General features: G+C 51.2%; 1 protein-coding gene across 5 annotated transcripts in view; it reads right to left on the bottom strand.

The window, feature by feature from the left end:
• Positions 1-21,644, bottom strand: part of CCND3 (cyclin D3) — a 38,679-nt gene that overhangs the window by 3,423 nt on the left and 13,612 nt on the right. The window contains exons 1-4 of one of the 5 annotated variants that reach the window (XM_046904133.1): positions 18,524-18,618; positions 7,405-7,620; positions 1,323-1,482; positions 682-824 (exon numbers count right to left, since the gene is read on the bottom strand). In XM_046904133.1, the coding sequence (XP_046760089.1) occupies positions 682-824; positions 1,323-1,482; positions 7,405-7,575 (474 nt within the window). In that variant the 5' untranslated portion in view covers positions 7,576-7,620; positions 18,524-18,618. Of the gene's footprint in view, positions 1-681; positions 825-1,322; positions 1,483-7,404; positions 7,621-8,439; positions 8,588-9,116; positions 9,366-18,523; positions 18,619-21,644 lie in introns of those variants that run through there. The other 4 variants (NM_001008453.2, XM_046904132.1, XM_015298953.4 and 1 more) reach the window with 4 other exon arrangements.

Here is a 21,644-nt window from a genome sequence, read left to right on the forward strand (position 1 = left end):
GACAAAGCCAGGTCACAGCCTCCCATCCGCCACAGGCACCAGTTCCAAGTCCCAGCAGTGCTGTCAGGGGACTGAAACCAACCCCGTGCCGGCTGCTGGCATTTGTGCTGGGGCAGAAGAAAAGATCAAAAGGGGCCCAAGCAGGATAAGAGCTCCCAATGGCTTCACAGCATCCAGAGCAGCCAGCACATGGGGAGTGACACCCCTTCCCTACTCAGAGGGCAGCAGAGGGGCAGGTGGATGCTCCCCACCACCCCGTGCCAATATCCTAAAACACTGCATGCCCCCAGCCTGGGTACCTGCAACCAGACACCATGGAGGCAAGCAGATGCCAAGCCCAGCTTTGCCCCGTGCCCCAGCCCTCCTGGTCAACCCGATCCCACTGACACCTGTCTGCGCAGGGAACAGACGCTCCCTTTTGTGCTGCTTTTCAAAGGCTCTGAGCTCACCTTCTCTGCACAGATGGCGCGTGGGGGCCGGGAGCAGCCTGCAGCCATGGGCTGCATTGAGGGCACCACATCTAGAGATGCTCTCTGGTTGTTAAGCCCTCATCAAACCAGTGCCAGAATCATAACAGACAGCCTATTTCCCCCCTCCATCTGAAGCAACCTGCAGAAAGGGGAAGGGCCTCCACCCGACCCCACAGCCAAACCTCCCCACTGCTGCCCAGCCAACACTCACCACCTCTGTGCCGGTGATGCCGGCCAGCAGCTCAGTGACCGCCTCCCCACCAAAGCCATTGACGGAGATGCTCAGGCCGTGCACTGCCGCGCTGATGCTGCCCGTCGCAATCATGGAGGGGGGGTACATGGCAAAAGTGTAGTCTAAAACCAGGATGAGGACACATGAGAGAAAAAAGAAGCTGTTAGTGAGGATGCGTGCAAACTCTTAAGTTCTTGGGACTGTAATTTTCATGGGAAACTAGTGATTCCAGAGCAGAGTCTCCAGCTTAGCAGGGAGAAACAGGAGCAAAGCAATGGAAAACAGGTTGAGCATCACAGCAGTAAGCTTCACCAAGCTATTTCCCTGGGCCTCTCTCACCAAAAGACGTGCCGAAGGTGACCTTGCTCCACTGACAGAGCAAGGCCGACCCAGGCTCACAATGAAGCTGCCTTTGCTCTGGATGCTCTCCAGCACATGGCCTCCCGCAGGCAGAGGGGTGGCACAGCTGCTCTGCTCCTCCCACCAACTCCCAGGTACCCACTAAGAGCCCCCGGGTCACTTTTCCCACTTTGTCAGGGACAGAGAACAAGCTGCTGAACAGCAAAGCACTCCCGCATAGCTCTCCCCAGCAGCTGGTCCCAGAAGGAGCAGGCACCCACCTGTGGCACACAGGGCAATGAAGGTCTGTGCGTGCTTCTTCACCAGCTCCATCTTGTCCTTAGGAAGCGGGAGGTGATGGAGAATGTGAGCCAAGAAATCGTTTGCTATCACTGAGACCAGGTCCCACTTTAACTTCTCCAGGACCAGAATCTCCCAGTCCTGTGCAAAGACAGACAGACATTACTCAGCAGGGCTAAGTCCGGCAGAGATACTCAATTCACGGGCAGGTACACCCAGAGTCTGGGGAAGGGCCAGGAAAGCAGTGCAGTCCCTTAAGCAGGGAGGAAGAGAGAGAACGTCCCTGCCCTGTGCCTATGGCACAAATCCAGCCTTCTGCTGCTGGGAAGGTTGGAGCAAAGATGAGAAGCGACAAATCCAGTTTCTTCTTCCCAAGGTGCAACCAGATTAACCTTCTGCTTTGTAGACATTCCTCTGGGCACCCCTTTGCTTTGCAATGCTTCTGCAACAGTAAGAAAAACAGAGCAAGCAGCAGCACACATATCACTCCTGTGTTCCCTCCCCACTCCTGAAAAGAGCCACCCAGGCTCCCAGGAGCAGCACAGTGTAGGGCAAACAGGGACCATCTGGTTGTCACAGCAGCCCTGCAAACGTGCAGGGGAAGGAAAGCACTGCAGCACCCGAGCATGCCTCCGTGCTGGTGCTGGGAGGGCAGAGCTGAGCTGGGATTCCTATCAGGTATCCCCATTTCAGGGTCTGGTCCTGCCCAGCACAGTATCTGTTCTTTGTCCAAATAGTCTAAGATTACAAGGTCAGTGCTGCCCACAGAAGTACCACAGGGCTGCCAGAACAGATGGATTTGAAGAAGTGAGATTTTTTCATAAGGGCAGATCTCCATTTTCTTTTTTTTTTCCCCCTTAACTCACTTTCCGCTCAAGACAACAACACTGGTTTTGAATTGCTTAAATGAACAGCGCTGTTCAACCTGCTCCAAATCCCTTGCCAGGCCCAATGTGCTACTTGCTGCTTCACAGCTTGTGCTTCTCCAACCAGAAAGCAGTGCTTTTCTAGAACAGACTCTCTGCCTCCCATATGGACAGCCAGCCTGCCAGACTTGCTGTATGTTTTAGCCAAATCCACAGAGTAAAAGCAAGAAGAAATGCAGTAACAAGTTCCAGAGCCTCAGTACCACAGCACAGGGCACTCAGGATGCCTGGTTCTGCAAGGAAAAATCAGGCTTAGATGGGAGATGGCCACCAGCTCAACTGAGCAACACAGCAAGATGACACACGGGAAGAGCTGCAGGAGAGAACTGCCATGTGCTGTCCCTCTCTCCACACAGCTGGAACCCAAGGCATACAGTGCTGGCATGAGGTGAGATCCCAGCAGCTCCCACCTGACTCCCTGCACAAGGTAGGAACACGGCCCTTTTGTGACCCAGGGACAAGGCCAGAAGGGGTAAATGGACATCACTGCTCATCAAGCAAGCCCCAAATACATCGCTACACCTGGAAAGGAAGCTCCTGAGCACAGAGGAGATGCCAGCCCAGTGTACTCCAGACCCTTGCTCCTTGTGTGTCTTTCCAGAGCTGCAAGCCAGCTCTTGGCATGTGGCATTGGTGCTGGTGTAGCAGAAGGCCTGTCCCTGCTGGGACACATTTTGCTCTAAGGAGAAAATTCAAGACGCAGATTGGCTGTGAGACCTCACCTGGGACATGCTGGCTCCTGCCACACTGGGACTGGTCCAGCGCAACAGCCTGTCCATCTGCAGTGCACAAAAGCAGCTCTCTTCCAGCTAATAAAAAGGTTCAGCTTCTTGAAAACCTTGTTACAAGACGCTGATCCCGAGCCCTAGCTGGCACTCGCAGTGCTGACTGATGGTGACAGGAGCTGAGGACCGCCACCAGCTCATGGGGGAAGCTGCCCTCCAGCCACACCAGCCCACTCCTTCTTTCTCCCCTGCTCACTCCTGGGACTCCCCACTCTCAGATCAGCAGGGCAGAATCTCTGAATCACTTTATCTGTGGAAGAAGCAGAACAAAAGGCTGCAAGAGATAGGCAGGCAGGTTTGTGACAGCAGCACCGCTCAGTGTAGCAAACATCCTTTTCCTGGCATTTTGTTTTGCACCTAAGTGAAACAGTCTCTGCCTGCCTAATGAAAGAGAGGAAGAAAGTGGAAAATGTTTCCTTTGTTTCTCCTGCCTGTGGAGTCCCACCTCCCTGTGGAAGGGCTGCAAGCTGCCAGCATTGCTCAGAAAGCATCCCATCACTGGGAATACACCCAGCCCCCACCCTGCAGGAGCTCCCCACAGTTGGCCAGCATCTCTTGGGCTGGAAACCACACAGCAGCTGGACTTCCCCTACAAGCTCGCATCCTCCATCCTTTCTGGCTGCATCCTACAAAAGAAAGAAAAGGAAGGGAAGCGGCTATCATTGCCCAGCGCCTTCTCTGCTCACTATGGTCTACTGCAGAGAAACAATCCCAAGCCCCTCATCGAGGGGGATCTGAGTCACAAGTAAAGATGGTTTTACTCCTTTTGCAGCTCTGCAAGCTCCAACTGGGATGTGAGTCACATCAGCTTCTCTCCTCGTTATGTAGTGACAGTCACCCTGTAAATCAAGCTCTGCCCTCAGCAACACTCACACATACGCCATGCCTACGAGGAGGCTGTGTAAACACATCTGGCAATGCTGCACAGGGAGCAGAGCCCAGCTCCTCTGCAGCAGCCCTGCCTGCAAGAGAAAGGAAGTCACGCTTGATTTTGTCACTCGGGTTGACAGGGTACCATTTTACACCATCAGCGCCTCAATGAGACACCAGCAAAGCAGGAGCTGCTCTGGTATGCTCGGCGAGCTGACTCAAAGGAAGGGTGGAAGAGCTGCTGATGTGGCTGTCGGCCACCCACCCTCCCCAGCAGCTGAGACACAGCTACAGAAATGAGGGGCCATGACAGCCCATTTGCAAATAGGAAATCTGGGGCAAACATTCGTTTCCATCCCCTGACCAACCAGTTCAAGACTGGATGCCAAAGGTAAAGATGCTGACTCCAGGGGCAGAAAGTCACGCCTATTCCACCCGTGCAACAAGCAGAAGGTAAACCACAGGCACACATGCATTCTGGATGCTTATCACAAGTGAACATCCCTTTCTAGTCAGCCGTTATCCCTTCCTCTCATTTTCACTTCTCATCGCCTGGTGTCACTGCTGCTGCCCTCACTGTGTGCCTTGTGGCCTGGTTCTGCTCACAGTCTGTGCTGGTTGATGCCTGGAATCTGAACAACCAATTTTAGATCAAAGAGCTCAGAGGCAAGCCAACAGATTAGGGACAGATCAGGCAGATACATGCAAGCCAAAGAATAAGGTGACCTACAAGTGGTCTTCTCAGCCCTCGAGCAGCTGAATGCCTTCTTGCACAAGACAGAAAAAAACCCAAAAAAATGCACTTTATTAAAGGAAAAAAAAAGGTAGGTTAGATAACGCCCTCAACGGAAATCCAACTTCCTTCAAATGGACAAGTCCCTTGTTGCATCACTTCCTTCTCTCTAGAATAACTTCAGCTAGATTGTGTTTCATGTGGGTCCATTCTGAGCTGCTGAGCTGGTGCCAGGCATCCCTGCAGGAGAAGGAAGCAAAGCTCACGGGAAAGTAAGCCAGCTTCCTCCAAAGGGCCGGGAGGGACCGGTGGGAGCTGAAACTGCAACTATCCACAGGAGGCAGCCTGGATGCACCACTGCCCACATCTTGTAGGAAGAAGATCCCCTTCCCCTCCCCACCCTCTTCCAGAGCAAGATTGTGAAAGAGAAGCAACACTACCATGCTTAGCACAGAGGAGGGAAACAGCAGCTTACCCTGGTTTTGTAATCAGGGCGTTAACTCTTGAAAGGTTTGTCTTCACTTTACCTGGCAAGTATCTGGCAAGCATCTTTAGATGCTACCTCTGCTCCCTCTTTGCAGAGGGAGAACAGAGAACTGGAGCAGGATCTGCACCCAACAAGGTTACGCATCTACCAAAAGTAAGCCTTGGGAAGCTGCTCCAGTCACACTGACCCCGGCACAAGGTGAGGAATGAGCCACACCAGCTACTCAGCTGTGCCCCACTCTGCAGTGTCCCAGGATCCCGGTGGGAAAACTGCACAGGAAAAGCAGAACTCCAGCACAGAGACTTATACAAAGAAGTGAGCAACAGGTGGCAGGCAGTACTTCTCTCCTCCATTTCCACTGCAACACGAGCAAGAGGAGGGAGAAACGAAGATGAATGTTGTGGCATGGCTTAGCCACAGCTTCCTGCTGACAACCCTCTGGGGCGGGAGGGTGGCCTCCAAGCAAGGAGGCTTTAGCACTTCAGCAGAGGGCAAAGGAAAGCCTCTGGGATGGTGCTTCTGTGTGCAAACACATCCCATGCCCACTGCCCACCTGCACATCTGCTAGCTGTTCTCTGGAGGGAGCCTGTTAAAACAAAGCTTGAGATTTGACTGACAGAGGAAACCTGCACCAAAAATGAGTCAACAAATAAACAAGGATCTGCAGAAGACATGGTATCTGCCAAGTCCAACTCCTTGTGGCCCAAGGTCCCTGCTGCAGAAACCATTAGGATCTGCTGTAACGATCGCTCCTAACCTGCAGGGGTGATGACAGTGGTAGGAGACAGAAACACAGGAGTAAGTCATTGACACAGAGCCAAGAGGAACCCTTCTGCTACAAGCTGGTATGTGATGGACCCCAGTACTGGGAAGATGCATGTGAAGAATCCACTGACAGGTGAGAAGCTGCTCTCCAGGATGAAATCTTGCTGACAGCTGGACGAAACCTTGGCATCATTTTTGTGGCAGCCCTAGCAGCAGACTGGTACAGCATGACCACAGCTCAGCATCCAAAGCAGCAATGAGCATGTGCATCCCCTCTGCATTTCCAACCCTCACTGCTATTCACAGCAATGATCCAGGTACAACCTGATCTAGTTGTGCATGTCCCTGTTCACTGCAGGGGAGTCGGACTAGATGACCTTTAAAGGTCCCTTCCAACTCTAAGGATTCTATGATTCTACTTTCTCCGTGACTACTAGAGAAGGCAACAACCACCCACAAATAACTACAGAGAGAGATGTATGGAGGGGAGGGGATTTTCCCCAACCTTCACTGGCACTTGGAAAACCCACAATCAGAGCAAAGCCCATAGCAGACCTGCCTTCTGATTCACACCTGAAAGTTCTGTCCCCACCTTGGGGACAAATCATGCTTAGATCACCTCACCCACTGCCAGCCCAGAAAAACAGATATTTAATACAGCGATGACTAACCCTGAGAAATTCTCACAGATAAACCTCCGGGGATGTTTGTTACACGAAACGAGGTGGCCGTTTCCTCCTGAGAGCTCTGACCCAGCAGCATGGGAGGTCCCCAAATAAAGGGGTTCTCTGGTTTCCTTCCCCAGCAACAAAGCTGAATTCAGAGGTTAGGATCTTTTATCAGACAAGAAAACATTCTGCCTTTCAGAGCCTATGCAGCTACTGCCCAAGTGTCTGAAGGGACTAAACAGGCCCTGCTTTAACTCAAGGCCTGGAAGCAGGGCCTGGGCAGCAGCAAGCTCCCAGCACTGCCATCACCACAGGAGCACCAGCAGCCTGGACAGTACAACCCAGCAAACCAGATCCTAAGTCATCCTGCTCCCACTCACTCTGCTGTGTAACAGCATCTAAGGCTTCATTTCCCCAGCAGGGTGCAATGCAGCTGGAGCAGAGCAGAGGGGCACACTCCAGCGCCTGCCTCCTGCTCTGCTGCAGTGCAGACGGGGCCTTTGTTCCCCAGAGCTCATTCAGGAGCAAGCCCTGTGCTGGCAGCCAGCACGTAAGGCACAGGAAGTTTCTCTGTAACGTGGAGGTGACAATCCTGCTTCCCACAGAAGGGAGAGAGGCTGTGCCAAGGAGAGAAAAGTCTCCACCTACAGACATAAAACCCACCAAGGCAAAGAGGTGAGAAAGTTGGTTGGGGAACCAAGAGGAAGGTGGAGAAATGGGACAAAAAGCACAAGGAGACACAGGAGAAGGTATGCTGCCAAGCAGCAGCACGCAGGAGATAAAAGGGCTGGGGAGGGGCTGGAGGGCCCTTAGAGATAGGGGTGGTTACCAGGAGCTGCTGAGGCGTGATGGAGTTGTCTGTGTAGATGCAGAGCTTCTCCACAGTAAGGGGCATGGTTTCCCGCAGCTTGGAAGCCAGCAGCATGCACACCGCCCCCAGAAGCTGCAAGTGGTTCTTCCGCACGGGGACGGAGGACAGGTAGCGATCCACGTAATTCATGGCCAAGGGGAACACCTCCTCCTCACATTTCTGCTCCTCACACACCTGAGAAAAACCATTACCAAAAAAAAAAAAAAAAAAAAAAAAGAAGAAGAAAGAAAAGAAAAAAAAAGAAAAAAAAAGAAAAAAAAAAAGGAAGTTTTAATCAGCACCGGACTCCCCAGATCCTGCCTGCACCACAACTTCAAAGGTTCTGGTCAGGATGGTGTTTCACACCTATCTGCAGGGCTATGACAGCACCAGTGCAAAGGTGCAAATGAGTCTACAGCTTCCACAATAGCAACAGGTTCCACCAAAGCTGTACGCCTTCATTCATCTTCCTGCACAAAACAGAACTTGTATGTGGTTAGAAAGAGCCCAATTGCTCTATTTGCAGCCTTCTAACTTCTACTGGGGATGCCTGCAAGCAGCTGAGCAGTCTCAGAGAGTTGGGACCACAGGGGAAAACTCACACTGCCAGCAGCGCCCAGCTGGAGAGCCACTTGTGCAGCATCCCCAGCCAGCCCCCAGCACTCCCTCAGCCACACTGGCACTGACTGCCATACGCAGAACCCATGGGCTCTCCATTCCAGCCCTCTGCTCTGGTCAATCAGCACCACAACCCTGGTCACATTTACTCCTTTTTCCCAGCAAAGCCATACAAATATTGAAGTTTCTCCTCAAGCAGCACTGTGCTCCCCCAACAGCAACCCTGCATGGGCTGCACGCAGTGCTGGGAGCAGCGCCAGCTGTCACCTACTTTTTGACAGCCTTCCAAGCTCCCCAGCAACAGGCTCCAAAGCAGCGTTTGTCTATCTAACCTTCTCAGAAAGGGAATTGCAGAAACAGGACAATGCTAATAGGAAGAAGAACAAACACACTCACTAAAAACACCATGCCCCCTCGTTTCTTTTTGCCAGAAGCGGGCTCGATCCAAAGTCATCGGCTTTTTGCAGAACGTTCTTTCTTTCTGTGCTGACTGCATGTTCTGACCGCCTCACCAAGAGGTTCCCGAGGCGTCCCCCACTGCAGTGCATCCCACAGAGAGCCGCATTCGTTTTTCATTTAGGGAAGGAAATGCTAGCGATATTATTTCCCCCTTTTAACGAGGCGTTCTCGGCCCCGCGCAGAACACGCGATCCTCCGCACCGCCATCGCCGCTCAGCCCCCCCTCCCTGGGCACTTTCTGGGGGGCACGGTGCAGATGGGGCTCCCAGAAGGTTATCGGGAGCGAGCGGGGGTGCACAGGCTGCGGCTCTGGGCTCCGCTCCTCCCGCTCGGGGCGATCGCTCCCAGGACAAGCGCTGCCCCCTCGCTCCCTCCCACACCCCACCCCGCACGCCGGAGCTGCAGCAGTACGGACACAACATCTCGGCCGCCCCCTGGGCCGCCCCGCACGCTGCACGAAGGACCGTGCCGGGAGTTGCCCTCCCCGCCTCTCGCCGCCTCCTTCCCGCCGGCGCGGGGACTTGCGGGGCGGGACGATGGGTGCAAGAAAGCGCCGGTGCCAGGGCCAGGAGCTGAGCGCGGAGGCGTAGAGGAGGCGCCGGCGGGGGCCGTACCTCCAGCATCCAGAAAGCCAACATTTTCCGCATGTAGGGCTTGATCTCGCGCTGCACGCATTGGAAGTAGGAGACGCGGGGGCTGTAGCGCTCCTCCTGGCTCAGCAAGTTCTGCAGCACACGCCGGTCCCCCAGCAGCTGCGGGTCGCGCCCGGCGCGGGGTACTCGAGCCGCGGTTTCCACGCACAGCAGCTCCATGGGCGCGGGCGGGCAACGCCGGCTCCGCTGCTGCGGCCGCGAGACGCCGGGAGCGGGCGGCGCGCCGGGAGGCGGGGCCTCGGCTCAGCGGGGGCGGGGCCTCGGCGCTCGCAGCCAATCGGCGGGCAACTTCGGTGTAACGCGCCGAAAGCCGGAGGTGGCCACGCCCCCCCAAGTGGCGGGGCTCTCGGCGCGCCGGCGGGCTGGCAGCACGTGGGGCGGCCGCGGGAGCCGCTGCCATGTTGGGGGGAGGAGGGGAGCGGCCGCCCCCGGGCCTATCCCGGCCCGTCCCGCGGCCCCGTGGCCCCCCCCCCCCCCCGCCGGGCCCATCTGGTCTGCAGGAGCTGCTCCCGGTGCCCTAGGAGGCTGAGGTGCCCGTGAGGGCGGCGGATGTTCACGCAGGCTACAGACAGACAGTCCCCAGGCTCACAAGGAATGCACGTCAAACCCATCATTACCATTTCTAACAGTAATTTTTCAGCATTTAGTCCTATTCCTTCCCCCGCTTTTTGTGGCCAGAGCCTTCCAAGACTAGGAAAATAATCAGCTGTGTACACAACTCTGAGCCAGTCTGTACTTAGGCTGCTGTCTTCCAAAAGTTACCCTCACATTGTGACTGGTGCAGCTCCTCAGCAGATAGCAACCTCAGTGTCTGCAGAGATAAGGCCTTGCAGGGCTCTGCTGTTTTTTTTCCGAACAATTAACAGTAGTTTGGAAATACCTTTGCAAATTGTACCCCGAGCAACTTCTTCAGGGAATTTTCAGGGAAGCTAAAGTCTTCCAAATAAGTTTGCAGTGTGCCTTCTGCAGCATAGAGTTTGTTCTGGGCTCGTACTTCATTTAGTGTGCTTGCAGCTGGCCCAGCAGTAATTGCTTTGTGGCATGGCAAGTTGAAGGCAACAGGATACACACCCACCCACATTGCTCCATACAGTTTCTAAGTGTCTACAAAAACTGAGATGTCTCAACGTTGCTACTGCACCAGAAAATGGCCTCTAAAATGTACAGCAGATTCTGCAGTTGGGATATCAAGGTTTGTCTTTGAGCATGAAAATTAAAAGAATGTAAGCTCTAGAGGCCCATTTTTATGGAAGTTCACAAAACCAGTGATGGAGGCAATGTGCCCAAAGGGGTGACCTGCCCCTATAGCCCTCCTAGGGATGGTGCTGCAATGTGGCAACTGCTGCAGCAATGGGTTACAGTCACAAATGTCAGAGGTGGGAAACACAATGCAGATTACTCATGTCTCTCACTCTGCTGGACTGCACGATTCCCTGACATTTCTAACTGCCTCAGCCTTTGAAATGAAGCACCTCTGCAGCACGCGCTCCTATAACATATCTCTGCATAGGACACTTATTCAGATATATAGCATTATATGTTGCATTCTGGCTGTGCTGAGGAAAGATACATAGAACTGGATGGAGATAAACCCAAATCCAATTCACAGCAGCAGTCTATCTGCAGTCCTGGGAAGATCAAGACCTGGGAGCTCGTGCTCCACAGGGAACAGAACAATTGAATTTGTAGCAATTGAGGACTTTTGGGATGCAGTGTCATCTAAAGAAGATTCAGCTGGAACATCTCTGATCAGTTCTGATGGAGTTATTCTTTAGTATATACGTCTGTACATATGTTTAGGATATGGAACAAAGAACCAAAGGAGCTAGCAGTGAAGTGATTTGCCACAACAGCTACTGCCTCCAGTAAGTCATTTCTATGGGTGTCATTTTGACACATTCAGTACATTTTTATATTTTCAGTCATCTTAAAAAGAGTCTTTTAATGAAGAACAAACATACAAAGCTAGTAAGTGTTAAGTAAAACAAGACTGAAGTCTTTGTTCTCTTTTTCCACACTGAAAATGAAAAACATCTTTTTGATCATAGTGTAGAGATTCGCAATACCACTCATGACAGTGAACACAAACATCACGTACGTGACATTCCCAATACATCTCACACGTGGGAATCCCATCTCTGCACTCACACAGATGGCTTTCATTTGCTGACTGATGCCATTGTATTGATTTGTTGTGATGAATACCACACAGCATAGTGATGCAGAGATGGAGAAAAGAAAGGGTGATGGCAGAATGAATCCGATCAATTCCATTCCTTCCTTGAAATGAAGAAGGGGGACTTTTGTAGGTGAGAAGAGATTCCCAAATCCCTCTCCCAGTTCATTTTCTTTCACCTTACAAATAAATCTTCTCGTGGTGCTGGGCAAGAAATATTTGAAGAATCTATGGGAGAGGTTTGTGTGGAGCAGTCTGCTGGTTTTCACCTGGGATGACCCACTGCTCCACTACCCCATTCTCTCATTGTGAGTGGCAGCCCCCATTTGTGCAGGGGAAGAGAAGGGCCCCACATCCCACATTTTCAGTAAAAATAGACAGCAGCTATTTTCTTTAGTCAGGCAAAGGGAAACCACAGCACTGGGTTCTTGGTCCTTCTGGTTTCTGGTCTGTGCCTTTTGAAATTGAAAGTTCCAGGCCCTTTCCCAGACTTCATGGTCTTGCTCCCATATTCCCCAGTGCCTGCAGGGCAGCCCTTCTGGCCGGAACTGGGCTTGGTGGCAACTGTGGCCCATGGAGCATGGGGGGAGAATGAAGCCAGTTGCATAAGAAAGTGTTCCTTCCAGATGATGACTTGGCAAAACCAATGCCTCTGCAAGCCACATTATCAGGCTAGGAAGGCAAATTACAGGCTGAAGGCGTCCCCAGAAGCCTATTGTGTGGGTGTGCAGAGGAGAAAGAGAAAATTCCAGGAAAGCCAAATTTTGGTCACTGCTGCCCGTAGATAGTCAGCTTCCTGGCCTTGGTGACAGAGAGCACAGCAACATTACAAAAGGAAATTCCTTCAGAGTAAAAATTAAAGAACGGATAGCCTCCAGACTTTCAGGATCTCCAACCAGCAGTGTTGTTCTTTGCTGAATCATAAAGTGGGCTCATTTTCTTTTTGTATGCTTTTGATGAATTGAGAAGACTGACCAGCAGCTGGGGATTTTAAAGGGGTGATGCGAATGCAGGGCTGACTCTAGTGGGCATGGTTGGGATGGCATTCAGAAGTGGCATTTCTGAAAGCGCTTCTCTGCAGGAATTTCCAGCTACGTCACTTGGTATCAGCAGAGGATCTAGCTCCAAAGGCTCTCAGTTAAGCTGTATTTCCACACTGCTTTCTGATGCATTTAGAGCTACCTCCCATCCAGTTTTGATCTACCAAGAGCTAAGCCATCCTCATCCTTGGTCATACTGCAACTACAGTGTCAGCAGTGACATCAACACGAAACTGCTCAACGTACATGAAGGACTTGAAAACCAAATCCAATGAACAAATAACCATATGATTTGCTATAAGGAAATCCCCCAAATAAAATGAAAAGCAGGTACCAGTTTGTGCATGAGAGGGGATGAGCGCAGGCAGTATTTCACCCTTTCTGCTTTGAGGATTTCAAAGCACCTCAATCTGTTGTATTTCACATCCAGCTTTCCCTAGCAGTGCCGATGAAGACGGGCTGGTGTTAGCAGGACAGCAACTTGGGGCACACTGCATCCCGCTCCTGCAGCCATTCCCTGGCTCTCTATGCAGGGCAGCTGAGCATTTCCTGGTCCCGCTCCCATGCTTCAACATGAGACAACTGTTCCTCCCCATAGTGGCTCTCTCTCTTTTTTCATATCTCATTCATTCTTAAAATTTGGGGGGGGAAAGAAAGAAAAAAGCTTTCACTGAACTGAAGCATGGTTGGGAAAAGTGTAACATTGCAGGATTTGACCCAGGGGATGTGTTTCCTAATAGCTTTCCCATTACTGGCAACCACTGCATTCCCTTTCCTCTGACTTGGTCAGACTTTTGAGTACAACTAATTAGTTCAGAGTGATATCATCTGAATACCAACTCTGCACTGCTCTGATACAGCTGGCTCTGGTGTACACGAGCCTTCTGAACAAAGCTCTGTGTTCTTAAAGTCAAAATACAACTTCTCTGTCAACTTAACTCCCCATATTAGAGCAACTTTTGCTGCAATTTGGACCAGTCCTCCATTTAAATGGAAATAAGTGCTGAGTTTATGTTACATCCATTGCTTCTACACCCACATGTGCCCGTTCCTGGGAAATGCATCAGGTTAGCAATATCAGTTTCTTAACTAAGATTATTAAAGGTGAGAAACAGTTGGTCCTGGGAATCCCTCTGCTTCAGTGGCTTCCAGAACAGAACAAAAAAGCAACAGCAAAGAGGTGTGCGCAGGAATAGACAGAGATGCAGTTGTACACAAGCACTTCACCAGTGATTCCCCTTTTGCAAATCACTTAGAAGACTTCCAGATGCAGTAATGGCTTTGGGGCGTCTCTGTTTTGGAGCAGCTGGGCCAGATCTGACTCCAGTGGAGCCAGGCCAGTTTGCCACAGCTAACCATTAAATGCAGCTCCACCTAACTTTCTACAAAAAGCATTAACACAAGTCAGTCTTCACCTGTCATTTTAGCAGCTGCTTTCTGCCCCAGCTCCCTTTCCCTAACAAATTCTAAAATTAAGCCCCTTTTTCATTGACTCAGACTCACGGCACACTGAGCCAGCCCCAGGTGAATGCTCAGTTTTGCTCCTAAATCAGACATTTTAGAAACTGGCCCCATTCTGCTGGTAAAGATAGAAAGAAAGACTGAAAAAAAAAAAGAAAAAAAAAAAAAAGCAAAGTTGAAACCAATCAATTTCAGAAAGCTAACTGGGCTTGGAAAGCCCCCACTTGTGATATATTTAGTTAATTTCAGGGGAATATCTGTGGTAGCCAATTATGCAAATTGTTAAAAAATACTACCCTGAAATTTTACGTATAAAATATATATTTTTTCAACCACCCTTCCCATGCTCATCCTTCCTGCCCTTTTCATTCCCTGCCCTGAGACGATCTTGTTGTCTACATCTCACGCGTCCCTGTTCAGAAGACTGGATGTGTTCGGGTTTTTCTAAGAACGCTGGGTTGCATGGCATCTCTCATTTGATGTGGCAGCGCTGGTGCCTAGCGCCTGTCTGCCAGTGCCAACTGCCAGCTGGAGCCAGCACAACAGTTCCCATCTACACAGGCAGAATTTGCCACAGGCTGCGCTGCAGAAAGGGAAATGATGAGGAAGGGGACTGGCCCAGCTGGAATACAGCAGGGAGAAGGGAAAACTTCTGAGATGTGCACTCAGTGCTGCTGCTGCCCAGCAGCCAGCTGTGCCATGGGACAGCACCCTGAGCCTGAAGCACGGCTGCTCCCTGGGTGCTTGCACATGGCCGCATTTCCCGGGACCCCAAAACAGCAGAGTGGGAAACAGAGGCACAGCAGCAAGGCCACAGCCAGCACTGCAAGGCAGCACAGCAGGCTGGCAGTCAGGAGGCTGGGTTTAACTCGGCCAGCTGGAAGGCGAGGTCACCAGTGAATGGGCATGTGTCTGCACAAAGCTGGATCGGGACACTGGTCATTGCTCCCCTTCAGACGATCCCCCCCTTTAGAGGATAACAGCAGCATCACACTGCTGCTCCAGTGAGGGATGAGGGCTGGGCTCAAGCAGACTGAGCTCTCCAGCTGCAGAGATTCCTCAGTGCCAGCGATGGGAGGACAGGAATGTCATCAGAGCTGAGCCTGTGCCAGGTCTGAGTCCTTGGAGGGAGGCAGGACAGGACGATGTGTGTGTGGGCCTAGGAGTGTTTAGGGGAAAGAAAGAAACAGATTGATACTCTCTGACTTCCCCACTCGCTGTGCACCTGGCTCGCTGCTCCCTTCCAGCACTGCCTGAGCATACGCTACAGGAGCTCTGAACTGGAGGCAGACCTTGCAGGCAAGCGTTTACAGTGAGCCTGCTGGCTACCCTCGCTTCACACCCTGCTGTAACTGAAAGGAAACATCCGGCACCAATGCTGCCTCACCCAGATGGCAGCAGGCACTGAATTTGAGCTGCTCCCAGCCCTCATCTGTGCATGGTTTTGGCACACAGTAGGTCAACGCATCTAAGACGGAATGCATCCTCTCCACCTGGGCAGGTGAGGAACACGCGCAGCAGTTCAGATGGCAGCCAGAGAGGGAAAACTTTGAGGATCTACAAGCTGCGGTGATTAAGTACAGGCAGAGGCAAAATGTCACACCTCTGTTAATAAATGGAAATCAGATACAATCCACACAGCAGCACAAGGCATCGCGCAGAAGTCTCTTTTGCTGAGTATCAGAGCATGCTCACCAACACCCCTCCCAGGGACGCAGATGTCACTGTATTTCTTGTGACTGCCACATCCCAGTACCTCCGCACATCTCAGCAGATAGAGATCAACTTCACTGAGATGCTAATATCCATAATAACATATGGATGCATTTCTCCCAGCACTTCTGCTAGTTGTATATTATCTACATATGCTTCTGCATTCATATCATCGATAATTACTGACATTAACAACATGCTAATGAGACACACTCTGTGAGTGCATGCACATCACTGAGCAAGGAGCATTCCTGCTGTATTTAGGCTGATCTCTGGTGAAGCGATTCCAGCAGCAGCCTGACACATTAACCATTTCTTCCAACGCCAACCTGCTGCTCCATACTTGTTCTGAGCCCTGCAGCACAGCATCGCAACTCCTGCCTCTCCTAGCACCACATCAGTGAGGAAGATACTTTTGCCTCCTGAGCCATTGTAAGCTGAAATCAGTAGTGGTTTATGTGGCTGCGCTGAGCTGGAAAAAATGGTATTGTGCCCTGTTCAACTATTCCTACAGCAGCCACCCAATCAGACCTGTTGCCTTGCGCCCTTCTGGTCCACGTGAGCAGAAACACTCAGGGGATGGGAATGAGATGTACTGCCACACCAGCAGTCAGGCTCCTACAGGGATACTGCCTGCAGCAATTAAGACACCAACTTCCTTCCCAATAGTCAAGTGACAAACAAATAGGCTCCTGCAATCAGGCATGAGTGCTTCTGAGCTTATTTTTGTAGCTCTTCAGCATTCTTTGCACGGAGAGGTGGCAGACCATGTCCTTAAAACAAACATTAATGTCCAGACAGCAAGCAGCCTGCTGTGGGCACAGGGATGGGAGCAGAGAACCTGAAAGCAGGCTGGGTGTGCTTCCACACAGAGATCAGCCCATGGTATCTGTGTCACACTGAAGAACCCACAACTGCTTCCAGTATTTTGAAACTACCCCCCATCAGGAGCTGGAAAGGAAAGATGATGGGATGGCAGTGCTTAGTCCACAAAGGAGTGCAGGAGCATCCCTACCTACAGATGGGGAAACCAGGGCACAGAGCACCAAAAGGATCTGCTCGGTGCTCCCAGCAGACAAGGCCACCTGGAGAGGGAGCCCACAGTTCCCAAGCAGTGCTCTCCCATGCACAAGCCAGGGCTCAGAGCTCTCCCCACCACAATCAAACAGGTCGCAGGGACATCAGTGCTGAGCTCCACTCAGACACGTTCTTGTGTGCTTGGTGCCTCTCTTGCCCCAGGCACTGATCTGTATGGCACTCACTTGCACATATTTTCCATTGCTCTGTGATGTAGGGCTGTAAACTCCCCTCTGGATGATTTCCCATAGCCTGGCAAACAAAGGGACCTTGCAACTGGTGTTGGCTCCTCATCACCTCTTCAGTGGGGAGACTCCCTGCCCAGGGCCACTGTGCTAGTCCCAGAGCAGGCTCTAAGCAATGGCAAGTGCAGAACTGCTGACCTAGCCCCATGTCACAGCTGCTGATTATCTGCAACAGCTCGGAACTGGCAGCATGGAGTACAAGGCTTGCCAGGCCTACTATAAACTTATTACCATAAAAACTTCTTCCTCATATGTTCAATCCAAAGCCCACTGCAAGCAGCAGAAAGATGCTGGCCCAGCAGCTTTAGATGCTCAAACTGGAGATGCTGGTTTGGACTCAAATTTTCTTCTCCAATGTTTTGGACCAGTCTGGTCCCCTGACCAACCTGAACTTAACAAGACCCTTGTAAGAAGTAAAGGGGAGAGACCCCTACCACCCAGCACAGCAGGGCAAGCGGGAGAGAATGGAGCGGGCAGAGAGCTGCAGGCAACCAGCGGAAGACATATGTAGAGGACTGAGCAAAGCAAGGACTGAAATGTACTGCTCTGCTTGTTCTGTGACAAATGTGTGTGGCTCAGCTGGCAAGGTGACAGGAGGAAATGGTCCTGTCAGATTCAGCCTAGGAACTTTTGCTTCCCAGGCTGGGCTCCTACTGGCCATGTTATGGAAAGCAGAGGGACATGTTTCTCCTCCCACCTGAGCTCCAAGAGCTTCTTGCATTCAGAAAAGGCAAATGTCAAATTGGCACAAGGTTCTGATTTCTCACCCTAGACCAAGACAGAAACTGGTAAGATGCATGCATGCATGCTAAGGAAAGCCAGAAAGGGAAAGAAAACTGGAGGGCAAGGAAGCAGGGGGGAAAGTTAGATCAAGGGCTGCATTTTCTAAGGCACTCAGCAGCCAGCAAATCTTTTTGTTCTCATGGCAGTGGTAGAAGAACGGTCTGGATTACCCTTGGAGACAGCTGAGCCTTTTTTTCTAAACCTGCCCCCTCCCATTCCACATCTAAAATGAAGATTACACACGGACGAGAGCTGTTGGATTTAACAGGTGTAATCCTGCGGTCATTGCTGCAGCGCATGGCTCTGGTTATCTGAAGAGAGATTAAGAGACATGGCCTACCCTAAGGCTGCCACCTGGGAACATGTGCCAGGCCCAGCATGCTTGGTGGTGAGCTGGCTGTCCTCCTGCAGGATCCAGCCTCTCGGCTATGTGGTCTCACCCTGTTTGGCAGTTGACAGTCTTTGCAGTGCAGAATGTGAGGGTCAAGACAATCATGGTCTGAAAAACTCAGGAGAAAGTCGAACATACAGCACAGCAGCTGATCCCTGGGAGATGATGAGGCCACTTTGCCTCCAAGAGTTAACAAAAGAGCCCAGGTCAGCTGGAACCTGGATGAACTCTTAATTGCTACAGAGGGGGAAAGAACAGGAGGCCCTGGAGGGAAAAAAAGTTTGGAAGTGGTGGGAGATGACATTTAAGAGACCTCACTGCTACTTAGATCTCTTGTATACCCTATAATTGGCCAAGGAAACTGGAGTGACTCCAGGTCCTTTGGGTCCCTTTGAGAAGATAGCTCAAAAATAACACACACACACACACACAACCCCCCTCCCCCCCCCCCCAAAATAAAACCCGAGAGGATTGACCCCTGCCTGATGTTGAGAGCAGATGCACCAGCAGAAAGGAGCCCCTGGGAGCCCCTCCACGCTCCAACGTTCCCCCGATGTCCGCTGGCTCGCCTGGCACTGCTGAAGGGCATCAGTGCATCGCTTGCTATTTTGGACACAGTCCCTTTCCTGTGGTCATGCTCCAGGGCAGACGAGTTGCACGCAGGTTTGCAGTTAGCACTCGGTGCTTGATTCACAACAGCAGCTGTTGGGGGAATGGGTCGATCCCCTGCACTGGGTTAGCAGGTAGTACCCACATAACAACCAGGAGATGTACTGCTGCCTAAAGCACAGCTGAATATGGAAGGGCTTCATTTTGGAACAAAAGCTGTGAGCAGTTCCAGTGGAGCCAGGAGCAGATTCTATTTGGGAAAAAAAAAAAAAACCCAAAAAAACTTTTCGCTGGCGTCTGTAGTGAAAGGAATGAGATCTGGGTCTTCTTAGTGAATTGCTGGGTCTGGGAAAGCTTGAAAGGTTTCCTAGAGACAACAGTGCAGTGCATGGAAATGTTTTCCATTTGCAACAGCACTCCTACCTCGTTCCTCTCAGTGCACCAACCTAAGCATGACCCTTTGGGGTCTGACAGCTAACAACCAGTCCTGGCTCCTGCCACTTCCTTTCTAGCCTACAATGCCAACTTCTTGCGATCCCTAAGCAAGATTACAAGCCAGTAGGGGCTCAGATACTCTCTGGATATCGAGATTATCTTGTATTATAAGAAGTGTAAGAAAAGATGCTGAATCACACGCTTCAGAGTTGACATCAGTAACAGCTCTTGCAAATTATCCCTGGTCTCCTTATAGGTTCTTCTGCATTCCACAGAGTCAAGCCTCAGCAGCACAGCAATTTCTATTTTCTAGTACCTTAGCAATTTTCCCAGAGAATGGGCAACATCACTTTCCTCATCCAGATAATATGAAATAGCGTAAAAATATACAGTAAGTGTTCATAGTAAAAACAAAAAGTGCATACTAAAAAGAGCCAGGAAGTGTTGGGGCTTTGGGATTATCTTTGCAGCTCCTTCCTGCCTTGCTCATTAGCCTGGACAGATCATGTGCCTCAGTTTCCTTCCAGCAAAAGGAGATAATGGAGGAGCATAACTCTCCATCGATTTCAGTAGGACTGCTGCCAGAGACTCCAAAGTACAGGGGTGCAACTGAGTGGGTATATGCATTTATTCTGCATTTACCTGGCACCAAGCCTACTCCATTCATATTTAGGTGATTAATCATTAATGATGTTCATTTATTAATGGTGCTAAAGGCCTTCAAAGATGGCAGAAAATTCCCAGGCTAAAGAAGGTACACAATTATGTCTTCAAAACATCACTTTAAACATTTAAGCAGAGGATTTAATTCTCCCTGAAAATGATAAGGACCAATGGGATGACTCAGATCAGACTCTTGGAAAGGGCCCTAGTAATTAACTTGGTATAAATTAACAAGCTTCAGTCCGGATTTGGAGTCTTTAATAGCCGAGTGCTAGCTTTTGTAGCAACAGCTCCCAGACAGCACTTTGAAGTGGCCTGCCCCCTTGAAGCGGTGCAAGTTCCAGGATGGGGAACCAGCAGCTATAATTTGCCTTATAATGGTACAGAAGCCCCCCACCCCCGGATCTGAGCCCAATGCTGCCATGCACTCAAGGAGAGACTAAAGAGGTGCCAATCCAGCTAGATAAGGCAGACAAAGGGGTTGCATGAGAAACCGCCATGGGAGAGCAAGGACAATTTGGGCTCTGGTTTCCTGGGTGAAGCTGCTCGAGTCCAGGCTGCTGCCAAAGGCGCTGCTCTCCCTGCCGCCAGTCCTCCAGCACAGCCTTTGTGCCCACTGCCAGGCCCAGTTCCGCAGGGCAGGGCTGAGATCCGGCCGGCCATGAGCTGCTTCGCTGGAGCCGCTGTGTGGAAATGGGCTTCCTCCTTTCCTCAGCCCAGAAAAAAGCTTTACTCATCCCACCACACAATGGGATCAGGGTGGCAAAGCCATTTAGCTATATTTAAATTAGTATATCCATAAAAGGAGCTATGTCAATACAGTGCACGTCAGTGCAGCCATCTATCAGTGCTTCTGCTGCTCGCACAACACTGGTAAAGAAACCTCCTGCAGTTCAGCAGCAGTTCACAATTGGTGCAGCATGGGCAGAGCTCTGCCCTGCCACGCTGCCAGGGCGGGGAGCAGGCAGAACACCGTGCACTAAGAGTGCTGCCATTAATTAAAAAAGGAAATTGGAGCTGGGTCACTACAGCATCAACATAGATGAGGGGAAAACAAAACAAAACACCAGGGGAATTTTACAGAGGCTGCCGGACACAAGTACACCCTGTGGTCCTGTCTGTCCAGCCATGCTGCTGCAGCCCAGCTGACCGCAGCAGGTCTCCCTCCAGGACTGCAGTTGGGCAGGAAATATTTTTCCCATCCCACAAACATCTTCCTGTTCTGCATCAGGATGAAACAGATCTTTCAGAGCTTCAGTCTTATTTTGTGAAGAAACAGCCATTTGCAATCCTGCTGTGTGGGTCAGTCCTTCCTTTCCCATAAACTCTTCAGTCTTTGGCCAATCTCAATTAAGTCTGGCTGACATGGTACCAGCAATGGTACGTTCCTGCAAGTTTCAGGCAGCCTGGGAGAAATGAGACACAAAACACGCTTCTGCTATGGAAAAGCCGTCCTCAGCACACATCACATAAAGCTCCAGTCCTTCTGGAAACCGGTTCGTAGCAGACACAGGAGCACTGGTTCTGCCTGGCTTCGCTGCTCCTGGCAGCATCTGCAAGGCCCTCACACACCATGGCATGATTGGGACATGGGAATTCAAAGCCTGCCTCTGAGATGTGCTTCCTCAAGCTACAGTTCTTAACATGTGCTCAATTTGTACGCCTGCAGCCAGCACAGACACCCATTCTCTTGCCCTCACCTACTTCCATACTGGTAAAGAAAAAAAAAGTTAAACCAGTGCCCATTGGGTTTGCACAGGGCACGGGTGTGGGCTGTGGGCAGCAGTCCTCCAGCACCCAACTCACTGCAGCCCTCACCAGCAAAGAACTCACAGAGGCCACAGTCACACCTGTGACCCTTTTGCAAAGGCCCTGCTGGTCCCCACTCTCTAACCA

Source organism: Gallus gallus, chromosome 26 (assembly GCF_016699485.2).
Source record: "Gallus gallus isolate bGalGal1 chromosome 26, bGalGal1.mat.broiler.GRCg7b, whole genome shotgun sequence".
NCBI classification, from domain to species: domain Eukaryota; kingdom Metazoa; phylum Chordata; class Aves; order Galliformes; family Phasianidae; genus Gallus; species Gallus gallus.